This window comes from Emydura macquarii, unplaced genomic scaffold (assembly GCF_026122565.2).
Source record: "Emydura macquarii macquarii isolate MOO-44397 ecotype Brisbane River unplaced genomic scaffold, CSIRO-AGI_Emac_v2 contig_2246, whole genome shotgun sequence".
NCBI lineage: Eukaryota > Metazoa > Chordata > Testudines > Chelidae > Emydura > Emydura macquarii.
This window is the reverse complement of record NW_027132383.1, coordinates 1,527,364-1,544,226: the sequence shown is the minus strand read 5'-3', so window position 1 is coordinate 1,544,226 and position 16,863 is coordinate 1,527,364. Positions and strand designations below refer to the sequence as shown.

The following is a 16,863-nucleotide window of genomic DNA, read 5'->3' as shown; positions in this document are numbered from 1 at the left end:
CCAGGGGCTCCGAATCCAGGGGAAGCAAAAATCCACTCGCACAAAAAACAAATGAGAAAAGATGGCGAATGGAAATCCAGTTTCTATTTCGCTTAAAGGGCTCTGAATAATTTCTGCTTTTGCCCAGCTCAGCTCACCGCCGGGCCGGGTCGGTGCTGGCATGGGATACTGCCAAGGAAGTGCATCCGGATGCAGCATTTGGCAGAACAACCTTTTGGCCAATGAGACAGGTGATCAAGCAAGGTCTGTAACGTGCCATTCTCCTGCCATGGGAAGAGGAGCTGATCAGTAACAATGTTCTTCTTTCTAAGCTGCTCTTTCCCCACAGGAGAGACGAGCTGTGGGTTTTTATGGACACAGGCAGACACAGTTCCTGCAAACAGATTTAAGATTTACTGGCTAACCTGACTGGGGGAGAAGGCTGGTCGGAAAAACAATGTCACAGAAGCCTCCTGCTGTCTGCCCCCAACCTACACTCTCCTCCCTGACTGGCTGCTCCAAAGGGCACTGGTAGGGTAAGTGGGTACACCACGAACCTGGCACTAGAGGGGCCATTGTTTGCTGGGAGTCCAGCCAGATGGATCCACTAAAGCCAGGAGTCAGGCTCCAAAGAACTAAGGGAGGAAGAATGAATTTGTGCTTACGGCACAGCCGGGAGCCAGGAGACCTGAGTTCTGGTCCAGGATCTGCCACAGCCTCCCCAGATTACTTAGAGCCCAATCATGCCTTCTCCGTGGGCTGAACTCCCACTGGAGAGAAGAAGAACTCCCCTTGTAAAGAGCCTGCAGGCTTTGGTCCTGGCTGGTCGCTGCCTCAGTTTCCCCATCCATCAAATGTTACTGACCCAGCTGCTGGCAGGGGGTTTATTACTGGCTGACGTCCTGGGCAGGAAGGTGCAACGTGTTAATGAAAATGCTGGGCAAGGAGCATGAGACCAGTCTGCCCATGGGTGAGCTCACCACAGGACCCTGCACGGCAAGAGAGGAGAAGTTGTTCGGTGTCATTCTTCCTTTGGTCTTTACACTGATACCCAAGAACCTACAGATTCAGCCGCAGCTTCTGACCCCCTACATGCTGCCTGGTGCTCTGGGATGCTGGTACTGGTGCCACAGCCAGTGTCTGACATGACGGGGGTTACACAGAACAGCAGCCATGGGCGAACTTCGCCAAGTGAGGGCTGCCCTGGGAACGTCAGGGCCATACCCCCTACCTATGCCAATTGAACTGTGCCCCTCAGCATTGCATCCAGGTTCCCCTGGCCCCAGGCTGGGGTATTTCTTTGCAGTCACACTCCTGGCATCAGAAAGCCAGCAGCCCCAGACCCCCCGATCCCTGGAATCACTACAGCTCGTCCGTCACTCGCTACCTCCCATGATGAATTCTCCCCTCAGTCCCCATCTGCCCTTGCCTTAATGGACACACAGCGCCGAAGCATTTGTTCTGTGTGCATGGATGGGCCGCCCGGGAGGGCGAAGCAGCCTGCTGATGCAGATGTGCTGCTCCCTCTCGGCTCTGCCTGCTGCAGATGATCCCTAGGTATTGGCTGAAATGATTTGTCAGAGTCTGTGCCCAGCCTGGGCATGACGGGGCAGCGACGGGATACACGAGCGGCTCATTATCTGCAGCAGCAGCACACAGCTCACTGACATGCAAGCAGAGATGTTCCTGTCTTGATCTGCCTGGGAGCCATTTCTTCCAGGGGACCAGGAAGGCGCTCCTATTAAGCAACAGGAGAGCTGCCGTCAGGATGAAGGCAGCCTTCCTGCTGGCTGTGCTACGCCATTAAATGAGCAGCCGTCAGTCACCAGCGATTGGCGTCATCGAAATAAACACCGGAGCCCATTTACTGATGTGACTGTTTGTGTGGCATTGAGGACAGTGGGTCTGGTCTCTCAGGGACGCAGCTCCCCAGCCAGCGAGGGCTTTAGTGCTCCAAATCAGCAGCTCCCGGAGCAGCGTGTCACATGCTCACTGCAAAATGCGTTACTTCGCACACAAGCTGCTGCAGTGCTCAAGCTGTTCTAAGGCACAGCCCCATGCACAATGCACTGCAAGCCTATTCTCAAAGGAACAAAGGCAAGGACCATGGCAGGGAGTCCTGCACCCGAGAGGGACTCTCAATGCACTTCACCCACCAGTAAAATGCAGCCTGCTCTGGGGTGGTTCGTGGCAGCTGTTTAAGAACATGCCTTAATGCCATAAAGCATTTCAGGGCACGAAGTGAAAGAGAATCCTGTTCCCAAATGGCAGGGAGGATGCAGGAAGCAGAATGGATTGAGATGATCTGGAATTTGGCCAGGATGGCAGGATTCACATTCCAGCCCGTGTGAAAATGGCCCTCCTCAGTGAGCACAGAAACGCAACAGTTACTGTCACAAACCAACGAAGGCAGCAACACCATTTGCTCTTCAATAGACACAGAGCCTTTTAACCATCAAATGGGAACATCTATTTGGAGCTGTCTAGAGAGGTCTTTTGTAACTGTAACATGGTGAGCCCGCGTGACAACTTCTTCTGTGCTGAAGGGACAAATACGTGGAACTACTTTCTCCAGGGCCATCCATGCAGCTGGGAACCAAGAGAAGCCGCCCCAAGCAATGTGGGAAGGTTGCCCAAGGGACTGAAATAAAAACCAAGGAAACAAGATTCCCGGACGATTCCCCCTACCCCGCCCAAGGAAAGTCCAGGTGTGGCAGCAAGTTATATTTATGACCCAGTAAGGACCACTCTTGGTCAATACAGGCCCCCATGCCCCAGCACAACACTAGGGGTGCTGTGGTGCAGAGGTGCGGGTGATTTAGTACAGGGTGCTCTTCCCTTGGAGTCAGTGCTGACCCTAACAGCGTGCTAGGCACTGTACAAAAGGCGTGGGGTGGGTGATTCAGTACGGGGCGCTCTTCTCCGAGTCGGTACTGAACTGATCCCTCCGTGTGGCACGAGGGGGTGCTGTGCTGCAGGGGGTGTCATTTTTCAGATAAGGCCTAAACCCCGGGTCCCGCCCACTCCTGCTGATTTGGCACCTAGGGCACTGTTCACTAGAGTGAGGGGGGATTCGCCCCGCTTTGTGAGAAAATTCTATTGTGAGACCGTTCTACCCTGCCGGCAGTTTCAGCTGGACCCAGGGTTCTTCACTTCCCCTCCTACACATCGCACGGGGCATTTGGTGGTAGAGAATGTGCTGCCACGTTCAGCCCAGAGGTGGCTGCATTTCAGTGGCGGGGGAATGAGCCGTAAACATAGAGTCACTGCAGGCAGGGAGAGGTGAATCCATGTGGACCCGGCACATGCTGCGTCTGTCCTACTGAAGTGACTGACTGCCCGGTGTTTTGCGGTCAGTCAGTGCTGAGGAGGGTAGAACATCATGTAGCTGCCTGCCTCTGAGCAGGAGAATTGTGAGTCTGGGACACGCCCCAGTCCTCTGCAGAGGTGCGCTGGCTGCCCGTTGAGGTTCTGTCTTCAGGACAGCCCTGCAGGGGGGCAGGAGCTCCCCCGACAGTTGCTCTGTTCCCCCAGGGTGAGGCGTATCTCTGGGCAGATGACGGGCTCAAAGCCGAGGCACCTCTTGCACCTATCTGACAGAAATTCTGTTTCCAGGGACTGTCTCTTCCACTGGGCGTGGGCAGCCCCATGCCCACTGCAGGCCCGACTGTAATGAAAATTGATACGGTCTGGGTCTAACCCAGGCCCCACAGATCGGCATGGAGGCGCCACTGGAGGCGCCTCTTTCTGACAGGATCCGAAACGACAATCCTGATGTCTTGTGGTGGTTACAGATCTGGTAGCACTATTTACAGCTTAAGGCATGAGCTGGTGTCTTGAACAAATTCCAGTCTGGGTGATTTTAACGTGCCTCTCCAGATCACCCTTTGCATTTTCACTTAGACACACTGTTCGTCACTTCCTATCCTGAAGTGTTATGAAGCCTTGCTGTGAGCTGTTAATCAGCTGCTATGCTCCACCCCAGAGGTGGCTGCATTCCAGTGCTGTGTGAAATGATTGCCACACGACGGGTATTATACCCACCAAGAGGGATGTGAGGCAGAATTAGACGAAGTGCTTTGAAATCCAGAGGTGGAAGATTCTACAGGAATTAATCAATAACCTGCCTGACTCATTCTTCAGCTTGGGCATGTGGAGAGACCTCAACAATGTCCATTCCCCTCACCCTACCACAGCTTCACAAAGAATTCAGGAAGCAATAAAATGCTAACAGAGATGTCACATGGCTACGATACAACCCCCCCCCCATGTTATTAGGAGCCATCTGGAGATGAAAGCGTGCCTCTGGGGACAGTGATTTTCCATCGCCTCAGAGCTCAGGGCCACAGCAACACAGTGTGGGCAGGTTATCAGTATGCAGGAGAGGTCCGGGCGTCCCACGCAGCCAGGATGTGGGGTGCGATTGGGCTGCGGTTTGGAGCCTGGTGGACAATTCCTGGCTGCTGCCCGATTGATAGTGGAACTGCCAGGAAATGCTGGGAGCGAAATCAGGCTGGGGATACGATGATAAGGGGAACGAGCAGCAGTCACTGCAGTTACAGCAAGGGCTGCAGGAGTCCAGGGATGGAGCAAGAGGCTTAGCCAGCAGCCCAACGTCGCTCTGAATAGTGGCGTGAGCGCCAGGGCTGGCTGTGCCTGCACACCCGGAGAACTTCGCTGCGGCCAGCGAGCATTTGCAAGCTGGAACCGGAGAGGCCTCTCCCCTCTCTCTCAGCCCTCTGAGCGCTCAGGAAAGGCTGCTTGTTAATGGCTGGCCTGTCGTCAGGCCAGCTCGTGTTGTGTTGTGTTGTGAGCTGTAGGCTCTGGTAAGCTACCTAGGGTCAGGCTGGATCAATGCTTGAATTGGATCCTCTAGTGGATAATGCCGCCATGTCTGATAGGACTGTGCTTGACGGATCAGGGGGTGGGAGCCCTGGCTGCTGATTGGTGGAAGCCATTTAGGCTACCTACCTGGGAAATGCTAAAGAACCCTCCAGTCCTCTGTTAACCCCACTGCTGCCCACTCACCTGACTGCCCCACTGTACAAGGGCCCTGCACATCCCCTGTGCAGCATCAAAGGTGCAGCTGCCCTGTCCTAAAGTGCACAGTTGTCTCCAAGTGACTCCGTGGACCCCCCCATTCCCCTTCTATCCCACAGACCCGGGGCGCTGCATAGGTCACCACACCCAGCACTGACATGCAGCCCCCTCTGGGGCAGGTGAAGGCTGCTTGGGAGAGAAAACCATTGTAAACAGACAGACAAACCCCCAAGGAAGCCAATGCTTGGGTGTGAGGTGTGTCTAGATGTGATGCCATCAAGGGCACGACATCCTCCCCTCTCGAATCCCAGCTGTAACCCCGCTAACATGCAGCAGGGAGTCACCCGGAGGGCATGGCAAGTCCAAGCACACGGTACCGGCTGCTCTCAGCCTGTGGGGCGTGATGGTGGAGGGGGTCCCAGGAGCACTGCACCACACTGACCCACTGTGCCCCCGACCTCGCCACACGGGGATGGACTGATCCCACTACCCCGACCCCCTGTGCATCTGACCCCATCACCCGGACCCACGGTGGCCAATCAGCACAATGCTAAATGGATGGTAAGATGAACTCTGTGATGTTATGATGGACTCACATGCTATGCCATAGCTAATCCATGTATGCGCAATAGGTTTAAGCTGTAGGATGACAAAGTTTCGGACTGGTAAGTATTTAGGAGTCATGCATGTATATGAGGTATCTACGTAAAGCACGGCTGAAACGCAAGGCTGACAGGCTGAGACCGCTAAGATTTCAGCGTAGTCGTACTAGGCCATAGGCTTAAGAATGCTTGACACGAGTGGGTGACCGAGGCATGATCCTATGCCCCAAAGGTCACAAGGTTACTGTAAAGATGGGCCAATAGATCACTGCAACAAACCACACTGGATTAGAATGACAGACTCATGGAAGATTCAGGTTGGAAGGGAGCTCAGGAAGTCACTACTGTCCGAGCCCACGGGACACCTGATTGTAACATCTTTGAATGTTTGTCTTGACTGCAGGGCATGTCATGCACAGATGCTACTGAGAATAAGAGGAGCTACAAAGAATCTGTGAACAACGGGGCACCCCAATATTCATGGGGAATGGAAGTACAGAGAAGGGAAAGATGGCTGACGTCGTCCTGCGGTGTCAGGCGTAGTTAGAATTCCAATATATAAAGAGTTCCCTGTTGGGTGAAAGTGGGAATTCCCAGGGGACAACCCCAGCAGGAACTTTCCCTCTGCTGCTGGTCAACTGGGGAGAGCTCGGTCAGACCCTAGGATATCGCTGAGGATGTGAATATGACTACAGTTACACGTATGGCAGGGGGTTTCTGTATGCCTGGGTACTTGTAACTTCACTTACTGCTTCAATGAAACATGTCGGGCAGATAAGACAGGGCTGGCCCCATTCTGGCCTGAGCTACTCGACCGAGATGGGGCTAACTGTTCATCTGATCGTCGATTCAGAACTGACACCTCCCCTTCCTCTATCACTGCTGGCAGCAGCCTTCTCCCCCCGTCACTCAAATCGGGACCTTGGGTGCCATCTTGGCCCTGCCGTCTCTGGTCCTGCCCGCCCAAATCACGTTCAGATCTCCCTCCAGCATCTGGACTTCCCAGTGTCAACGCAGCTCAACCTGCCATTCGGGCCCCTCATGTCTCTCACCTCGATTGCTGCCACCTCTCCTCTCTGGCCCCGACACCCACCCCCACTCGGGCCCATGTTGCTGTGATCATCTTCCTGCCCTGCTGCTCTGATGCCGCCACTTCCCCCCCGCCAGGCACCAAGTACAGGCTTCCGGACTGCGCCATCACGGCCCTTCGCAATGCTGCTCCCTCGACCCACCAGCTGCTTTGTCTGACGTCCCCCGTGCCCTGCCTGCGGCTCAGCCATTGCCATACGTCCCCTTCTTCGCACCAGTGCCTGGCTGCTTTACTCCATGGGATCCCCCAGGCATCCCTGTGGGGGGTGTGGACATGCTGCCCTGGTGCAATGACCCTGCCCGGGCGGAGCTGCGTGTTCTAGGGATGGGAGATGGGCACAACCGACCCGCACCAGCCGATGACTGAGTGACAGGGGAGGGGCGTTGTATAAAGACCGTCCTCCCCTCCCTGCCCTGCAAGGGAACCAGCCTTGGTAAGGGGCTCTCTCCAGTGAGGTCCTGGGGAGTTTGACCGAGGATCCTGCCGCAGGAGCCGGGCTCCCTGCAAACGGCTCTACAATGGGAAGAACAGCCGCCCCGACTGCCTGCAGGATTGCTAGTTGCCCAGGAAACTGCTCAGCGGTAGCAGGCTGTAGCTGCTTCTTGCACTGACACGTTGTGCGTGGCAGTGCATGCGAATGGATGAAGGTGGGGGGGGAATAACCTGACCAAAGAGGACCTGTCCTAAAGAGACAGACACCGCAGGGAACAAGTGAGGGAGGGTGCGTTCCGGGGGCCTCTCCTTCTGAAGAGTTATCCATCCCGCCAGCTACAGTATCTCTGCAGCCGTGCTTCCGTACACAACTTACTGGGCTCAATGCAGGGGCGACTGGCTGAAATTCTCTGGCCTCTTTTATACAGGTCAGACTAGATGATCTAACGGTCCCTTCCAGCCCAGAGCTGTCTGTCTATCCTGTGCTCACCACTGTGGTATCCAGAGCTATGTCACGGAGCCACTCGGACGAGTCCTGTAATGAGCATTCGCAATCATGGACCGTTCTGTCAAGGTAATGACAGGGCCATTTCCCCCATGCTGACCTGCGGGCGGGGTGGTCTGTAGCATCTACAGCAGCATTAGCTTCCCTGGGCCCCGGCAGACTCTGCCAGGATCCCTGTTAACATGGCCTCCGAGCCTCTCGCCCCATTAAGCAGAACACCGGGCAGCCCCAAGGTTAGGTGGAAGGGAAGTGTCTGGCAGCTCTGACGGGTGTGTGCCCACCTGACCGGGCGCGTGGATCTCCCAGCAACTTTTCATTCTGCAAGGAGACACCACGCAGTGCCCTCCGGCTGCCTGGCCATTCTCCTGACCTGCTGCTCTCTAGGCCTACCACAGACAAAAGTCACCACGCTTCTGCTGCCTGGTTCCTGGCTAACCCCACCAGATAAGGGGACCAGCCCACCCCTACTTCACCGGCAGTAAGCGGACAAGGTCTCCCTGCTTCTCTCCTTGGCTGGCTTTCTCCTTTGCCAATTCAGCTGAACCTCTCTAGAGGAGAGGGATCATCTCGGCCTTATTGCTGATGCAGAGTAAATGTGGCTGTCACTGCGGCTCAGCTCTGGCGCTGAGTGACTGGAGGGGGTGGGGGGTTCTGTGAAAGAGTGTAACTTTCGCAGCAGAGGGTGGAACGGGGGGATTCTCCCCGGGAACGGTGCCTGCCATTTCTGCAAGCTGGCACATCTCAAAGGCAAAATCTTTGCTCACTAGACATCTCTGAGCCCTTCCAGGGATGGAGGGTTCAGCTGCATCCAGAGAGAGGCTGAAATTCACCAGAGGGGTGGAAATTCCTCCCCTTCTGTTCACACAGGGGGGTGAGGTTAACGCTTTTTATCGGGGTGGGATTTCTGGGGCCCTGGGAGCCGGCCTGCCTGAGGGGATGCTGTGATGCCAGGGGGAGGGGAAGTATCCATGACAGCGCAGTGAGTTGTCTGGAGCGCGGCAGGCCCCATGAGCGAGGCAGCTCATCCCTAATTATATCCCAACAGCACCTTGTGTTTGTTACATGCAACTGACACTGGCAATCTAACCTTTGCAGGATCAAAGGCAGATCCCACTGCTGGTCCCTGCCCCCCTCTTCCCTCCGCTGCATGTTCTCCCTCCCCGTCCCGCCTCTCTCAGGAGCACTGGCTACCTTTGCCCTGCATGCTGCCTCTAGGCTGGGAAATGTTTTCCAGGTCTTGCCATGGCTGGATTCCCTGCCCAGGGCTACAACCAAAGCACCATCTCCAGTGAGCTCACGGGCTCCTGAGGACTCGTGCAATCTGTACCGAACCAGGCCACAACACACAGGCCAACACGCTCTTCCATGGACGGACAGAGGCCCTGCAGGCCAGAGAAACAGCAAAGCTACCGCTGGCTGCTCTCTGTTATGGCAGGAGATCACCATAGGTAACGGAGCAGAGATCAGCGCTCCTACCGCCTGCTGAACGTAAGCACCGCCTCGCTGGAGCCAAGCATGCTAGAGGTTGTAGAGGTTAGAGATCCTGGCTAGCAGAGGACACAGGTTTATACTGGGCTCTCTGCTGACGACCCCGGGTGAGTTAACGGGAGAGATTTGGTCTGGCTTATGTGTCACTAAGAGCACCACAGAAATCAAAGTCCTGCCTATGATGTATGGGCCGATCTAGTCCATCCCTGCAGGGATGAGTGTGGGACGTTCCCTACAAGTCTTGGCCTGGTCTGCTGTTAAGCGTCTCACGTGAGAGGGCTCCTGCCAGTTCTCTGGAAAAGTGCTCGCCGTGTGCGGACACTGGTGACTTACTCCTCACTGGGAGGTTCCAGGGCAAGGATCTGAGCCAGAGAGATAAAGCAGCTTCCCCTCGCTCACAACATACACACGTGGCTACACCAGGACTTGAAGCCAGTTCCGCTGATTGCTATGCCCTTGGCTGTATGCACAGGGCCAGCTGGCTTTCCCTTACCAGTCCTCGTTATGCAACATTTCCACAGTGGGGGAACTCGCTTCCTACACTTATCTTGGCCAGCCTCATTAGTGGGAACGGACGCTGCTGCTCTCGGTCAGACAAACGTCTGGCTCTTCGAAGCACTGAGGGTCGGATTCTGCCACCCTTATTCATTCTGAGTAGCACTTTGTTCCACGAGTAGCCCTCTGCGATAGCACTTGTTGTGAGTCAGCGACGCAGAATCTGTCCCTAAGCTATTTGTCTTCATATCCTGCAGCGGAGAGTTCCACAGGCTGTCTACCTGCTCCCTTTATCCATTCTAAACATGCAGCCGTCTCACTGAGCGCTCCCTCGCTTGTGTCACCAGCTGGGGTAGGTAGGAGATTCCATGTGCTCTGTTATTTCATAGCCCTCTTCCCCCCTTTCCAAACTAACGTGCCCCCGATCTCATCTGTGCTGCAAAACGTCACTGAGTTTAAATGAGACCCCCCCATGGAACCCCCACTCCCATTGCCAGCCGCCCTTGCCTGGCTCTTTGCTGTGTCCTGCTGGAGATGGGATGATGAGGCTGTTACCACAGGGTTAGAGAATGGCCATTGTTATGCTTCTTTATTGTTCTCATCCTATTGCAACTGAACCGCTTCTTGGCCTTATGTCAATGAGCACTGATCAGACTCCTTCCCTGAGATGCACAAGGCACCAGCAATGCTCTACTACGTACTGGGTACGAGGGAAATGTACTCTTCTCCTGCACAGGCTGGGCCAGGGCCCAGCCAGTTCTCACTGGCTCCGCTGGCCCCCTGCCTGCCATATCAGAGGTCAGGAGTGATCCCACGCTACTGGTTGCCTCTGGCAGACGCTCCCACAGTGAGCTCTCTGCCACTGTTCTGTGTCCTGGAGAGGGATTAGGCAGACAGCCGAAGCTCAGCAGACCGGGCTGGCGGATTATGCAGCAGGAATCAATGGGAAGGCTTTAAATACTGACACACTCGGCCGTTCTTCAGCTGTGATTAACAGGCCCAGCAGCTGTCGGTGAGCCTGACCTCGGCCAGGCGTCCGTCTCACGGCAGCATGGACACTTGTTCTACAGCGTTAATCCTGCCACGAAAGGGCTGGCGCATGAAGCCCCTTCCCCTGGCGTCTGCGGGGGCAGCAGAGCACAGACTCCAAGAGGGGAGAGACGGACGTGCCCTATTCAGTGGTGCACCCCTACCCGAGGCCAGGCCAGGACCGTCTCTGCAGCAGAGCCTCCGTGGCCCAGCTCCAGTCCTAGCCAACGGGTCTCCCATCGCTTCTCACAGCCAGGAAGATCTCACTGTTGGGGCGGGCTCTCCTCTCCTGTGTCCTGGGGCGCTCGCCTGGCTGGGCCACATGTGCAGGGCTCCCCCAGCAGGTTTCCTGCACGCTCAGCTCTTCCCCTCTGCTCAGACCATGTCGCTCTCCGTCTCGTCAGCCTCAAACCCTGCCTCCTGGCAGGCCCTAGCCCTGCCCTTCCTTAGCACTCTCCTGCCCTCCCCCCCCCGCCTTTGCCCAGTGCCTGAAGTGGGCTCCCACCCCCGCATTGCCAAGGCCTGCTCTAGGACTCTACTCTGCCTTGCCCAGGCTTGGCTGCCTTCACCCCCACAAAGCTCAGAGGCAGGGCTCACTTCGCACTCCCCCTGCACTGGGATTCAGCTTCATCCCTCCCTCCCCCCCCCACGTGGAGGGAGCAGGGGTCAGAAGCCCTTACCAGGAACATGAGGGTCTTCCAAGCCGGTGGGGATTTTCCACTGATCGACCTGCAGCTTGAGGGCGTTGACCTCGTCGATATCTCCGGGCACTCTGCGCAGAAAAGAAATAGAAAGCCCCACAGATTTAAGACTCGGTCCCCCGGGGGTTAAAAGGCCATTTACTCAGTTACTTTGGCTGAGGCCATGTCTCCGTTATAGGCTGAGTCTGCAGAAACACTTAGGTACTTCAGTGGTGAGCACTTTAAACATACTTGATGCAGCACTCCTTGCCTGAGTCTGCAGGGAGATTGAAACAATAGCTCAGAGAGGGGCAAACGTACTACCTTCGTTCTGATTAATGGGATGTTAACTCTGAAACCTAGTGATGACAGCAGTTCACTTTTCAAACACAGAGATCAGAGGCTGTCCACGTGGAAACGTGTGCACAAAGGCAAGCATCTAAAGGGCATTACTATGGTGCCTGTGCATATAAATTGTGTGATTGCACACACATGGCTATTTAGCTGCCTCACTAGGTATCTGCATGTGCGGTTGTGCTTGAATATTATGGTTGCAGGAGCTGTGATAGCACGACTGTCTGCACAGATTTGCCCTAAAGCAGGGGGTCTCAAACTGGGGATTGTGACCCTTCCAGGGGTTGCGAAGTTAATATGGGGGGGTCGTGAGCTGCCAGTAAGGATGGCATGGGATGGGGGGTAATCACTTTTGTGGGGGGGTCATCACAACCTGAAATGTTTTCAAAGGGGGTTTCAGCAAAAAAAGTTCGAGAGCCCCTGCCCTGGAGGCCCTCCTGCTCCTCCATCTTGGGAACAGAGCCACTGACTGGCAGCATTAACTATTTCACTGCTGCTCACTGGAGCACAGCCCTGCAGCTCTTTGGGGGTGATAGGTGGGTCTTGGGCATGTGGGTGGGGTTTGGGATTGTGGGAGGAGCTTGAGCAGAGTCACTCACTGCTGTGTACCTCCTGTGCAGTTTGACTCCTCTCTCTGAGCGCCGGTGTGGCAGCACCAATCCTGCAGAGAAGGAGGGGTAAAAGCCCTCTGTCCGCATGGAAGCTTTTGGAGGGACAGAGTAACCAGCTGAGACCTTGCTCGACAGTGGAGTTGGGGGGACAAACACGATACGTGGGAATAGGCCAAGCTCCTCCTGTGAACCCGAGAGGAGCAAGGAGAAATCCCCTCTGCTAGGCAGCAGGCATATAGGCTGCACTTCACTCAGTACATGGCTGTCCTGAGAGACGGGCTAGAGGCACTGAGCTGGGATCCAGATCCAGAGGGCACAGGGGTCGGGTTGGCCCACTCGGGGAAGAGGCCGGCCGCAGACTCAGGTCTAGTTGTGACCTTCCCCAGAATTCAGCATCTGGAAATTTGGTTCAGTCCGCTGCAGCAAAAGGGGACGCCGACCATTTACCACGCTTTGGGGGGGCTCCAGTCCAGGCCCCTCTGTCCGCAGGGATACACTGTGGCTTACAGCTAGCCCAGACACCTGGGAGAACCCCCAGTTCTCCTCTCAGCAGCACCCCCACACTGCAGGACCCCCACAGAGGGGACGGGCTAGGAGAGGCCTGTGAAATCTTTGCCTCCTCTGCCCCGGTGCTCTCTCCACTGCTTGGTCTCACGGGAGAGGCCTATGGAAATATGCCGTCCATCACACTTTGTCATTGACAAGACAGAGCCCCCCTCGTAGGGCCTAACCCCAGGCAGACCGTGGGGAGAGGAGCTGTGTGCTGTAACAATGCCCTTGCACACGAGATGTGTTACAACTATCACGGCTAAATCTTGTCCAAAACAATGGCAACAGGTGAACAACAGATTTCCTGGACAGGAGAATTGGAGCCTAGATACTGTGGTGATGGGCAATATAAAAAAAGGAAACAATGGAGAGAGAGCAAGTACCCTGAATTAATTGTGCAGACTCAATCCAGGCTGTGAAAACCTTTGGCTCATTTCTTAAGTCCATCCATTGCTCCTGGTTAGGTACCAAGGGGATAGCTGCTATATAAAACACGCCTTTGTAAGACCACTGCTGGGCCCTCATGGACCACCCTGCCCTAGTAAAGACCAGCCAGCTGCATCTTCTCCATTGGAAGTGAATGCCTGGGCAATTCCCCTGAGAGCTGACGTGCGCAGGAAGGGTCAGAGTCACAAGGCGGCTTTACCTGAAGATGCCCTCGGTCTGGTCTCCGTTCAGTGCCAGCACTTCCTCAGACAGTCTGGTTTGTACCCAGGGTAACTGCCGATCCGGGTACCTCTCTTTCTGCATGTTCATGATCTCCTGCAGGGAGCTCCCAAACATGGAGGGGCTGAACACTGCGTTCTTTGCATGCCGGATCTCCTCAATATTCGGCTTCTTCAGGCCCTGCAAGAGATGGAACCAAGACAAACGTGAAGGCCCAGAGATACGTGCACAATGGTTATTCATACAGGACTCACCTCAGACAATAAGCATCAACAGGTCACTGTTGACAGTTAACGACCATCTGTCTTCTTCGCTCTGCACATTCGCCAGCACAAAGGAACACAGCCTGGCTCACCCGCACAGACCCTTCATCTACTGCTAAGAGATCACATTATAAAACCCAGCGTTCAGCCACCCAGAATGTTATTCAAAGGTGAGAATTTTAGCAAGTCACAACCAATTTACACTGTGTCCGAAAAGGCGTGGCCCTAGGGACCAAAGAGCTGCCAAATTCCAGGGTCCTGCCATTTCCCATGCATTCAAAAAACCCCTCACATCTTCAGAACAAGGATATTTTCCCCACCCTCCTTAGTCTTGAAAATGGCAGAACCATTTTGGCTCAAATGTTACCAAATAAAAATCCCTCCTGTTCTGGTCAGACAGGGAAGACTTCAAACAGTTGAACATGACTGCTGGGAACGGAAGTGCTTCTGCCACGGGAACTAGAGATGTGGCTCTGTGTCATAATAAAAACAAATACAGCAACAGCAGCAATACAAATCTTTGGTGCTGGTGTAAGCATTCTCACCCCCACTTCCCAGAGCGCTTTACAGAGGTGGGCACGGATCATTAATCCCAGAGCGGGGGAAGTTGAGGCACAGAGCAGTTAAGGCCCACACATTCAGACCTGGACTCCAATTTTGGGTGCCTGACTTTAGACACACAGTGCCTAATTTTTAAATGTTTGAGTGCCCAGAACTCCAACTGAAATGCAGTGAACACCTCTGAATGCTAAGCCGCTTTTAGTCACTACCTAAGCACAGACTGAAGGGCCTCACTTTAATCACCCAAGTCTGATCACTGTGGCCTATAAACACTGAGCCGACCCAGAGATTTATGGAATCATCAACTCCCCAACCTCCTCCCTGCTCTGGGTTTAGGAGTTTCCCTCTTAGTTTTTATTCCATTATCTACTTCTGTATAAATCAATGAATCATGGAGGAAATGCCATCTGTTTCCCTTCTATTACCTAGGAGGAAATGATCCAGAGGGTTTTCTGCTAGGTGACAGCAGCATTTCTATCATCCGACAGAAACCACTCACACGCCAGCAGAACTAAAGACACTTTTCTAATTCCAGGACTATGGTTAGAGCAGGGGTCTGGGGATCAAATCAGGACTCTTGGGGTCTGCTCCCAGGTCCTGGAGATAAGCGGGGTCTAGTGATTAGAGCAAGGGGGCTGGGACGGGAATCAGGACATCTGGGTTCTCTTCCCAGTTTTGCTGCTGTCTCTCTATATCGGACCTTGGGCAAGCTACATCGCGTCTCCATGCCAGCTGTCAAACGTGGACAATAACACTGAACTTTCCCACCCTGAGGGCTGGGAGGTGTTACTGGTTAACACTGTTACAGTGCTTGGAGATTGCTGGCTGAGAGTCGCCAGAGAAGAGCAAAGCATCAGGAACAGTCAGCACGGATTCACCAAGGGAAAGTCATGCCTGACCAACCTGATTGCTTTCTATGAAGAGGTGACTGGCTCTGTGGATGTGGGGAAAGCGTGGACATGATATACCTTGACTTCAGCAAAGCTTTTGATACGGTCTCTCACAGTATTCTTATCAGCAAGTTAAAGAAGTATGGGTTGGATGAATGGACTATAAAATGGATCGAGAACTGGCTAGATCATTGGGCTCAACGAGAAGTGATCAATGGCTCCATGTCTAGCTGGCAGCTGGTCACAAGCGGAGTGCCCCAGGGGTCGGTCCTGGGGCTGGTTTTGTTCAACATCTTCATTAATGATCTGGAGGATGGGGTAGATTGCACCCTTAGCAAATTTGCGGATGACACTAAGCTGGGGGGAGTGGCAGATACCCTGGAAGATAGGGATAGGATACAGAAGGACCTAAACAAACTGGAGGATTGGGCCAAAAGAAATCTGATGAGGTTCAACAAGGACAAGTGCAGAGTCCTCCACTTCTGATGGAAGAATCCCATGCACAGCTACAGACTGGGGATCGACGGGCTAGGCAGCAGTTCTGCAGAAAAGGACCTGGGGGTTACAGTGGACAAGAAGCTGGAGTGAGTCAGCAGTGTGCCCTGGTTGTCAAGAAGGCTAATGGCATATTGGGCTGCATTAGGAGGAGCATTGCCAGCAGATGGAGGGAAGTGATTTTTCCCCTCTATTCGGCATTGGTGAGGCTGCATTTGGAGTTTTGTGTCCAGTTTTGGGCCCCCCCACTATAAAAAGGATGTGGACAAGTTGGAGAGAGTCCAGTGGAGGGCAACAAAAATGATGAGGGGACTGGAGCACAAGACTTATGAGGAAAGGCTGAGGGAACTAGAGTTTCTAGTCTGCAGAAGAGAAGAGTGAGGGGGGATTTGATAGCAGCCTTTAACTACCTGAAAGGGGGTTCCAGGGAGGATGGGGCTAGGCTGTTCTCTGTGGTGGCAGATGACAGAACAAGGAGCAATGGTCTCAAGTTGCAGGGGGGGAGGTCTAGGTTGGACATTAGGAAAAAGTTTTTCACTAGGAGGGTGGTGCTGGAAAAAGATTCCAAGTGAGGATGGTTACCTGCACCGCTAAGAGACCCACACAGGATTTCAGTCAGGACAGTCTCCAACAGTGTTTATTCTGCAGAAGGTCAATTCCCAAGCCCACAAGTGGACAGTGGAAAAAGACCCCGAACAAAGAATTACAGACAGTTTTATACCTTATTGCTACTTAAACATTCATGACAAGACCATACATATCCCCCTTACAAGGGCCTAAACCTATTCCCTCATTCACTATTGGCCTATATTATCTCTGTTTCTACTTACAAAGGTATACATTATTCATAAGGTGTTTTTGCTGATGCTTTACAGTTAGCTACATCTTATCTATCAAGGCTACATAGCTTGCTTAATCCGGCCAAGGCTTATCTCCTTCTGCATTCCTCTCCTTCTGCATCCCAGCAAACTTTCCATGATCCTTGCACAGAGTGGAACGGCCTAGCCTGTCTCTAAAAACAAAGGGGCTAGCTAAAATGGAGTAACTGTGGTCAAGCAACTAAAAGTCAGCTTACAGTTGTGAAGCACTGGAAAGGGTTACCTAGGGAGGCGGTGGAACCTCCATCTTTAGAGG

General features: G+C 54.0%; 1 protein-coding gene across 4 annotated transcripts in view; it reads right to left on the bottom strand.

The window, feature by feature from the left end:
- The window catches only part of ARHGAP39 (Rho GTPase activating protein 39), a 345,937-nt gene that overhangs the window by 4,286 nt on the left and 324,788 nt on the right, over nucleotides 1-16,863 (bottom strand). For all 4 annotated transcript variants that reach the window (XM_067560096.1, XM_067560095.1, XM_067560098.1 and 1 more), the window contains 2 exons: nucleotides 13,501-13,700; nucleotides 11,341-11,432 (listed from right to left, as the gene is read on the bottom strand). In XM_067560096.1, the coding sequence (XP_067416197.1) occupies nucleotides 11,341-11,432; nucleotides 13,501-13,700 (292 nt within the window). The remainder of the gene's footprint in view (nucleotides 1-11,340; nucleotides 11,433-13,500; nucleotides 13,701-16,863) is intronic.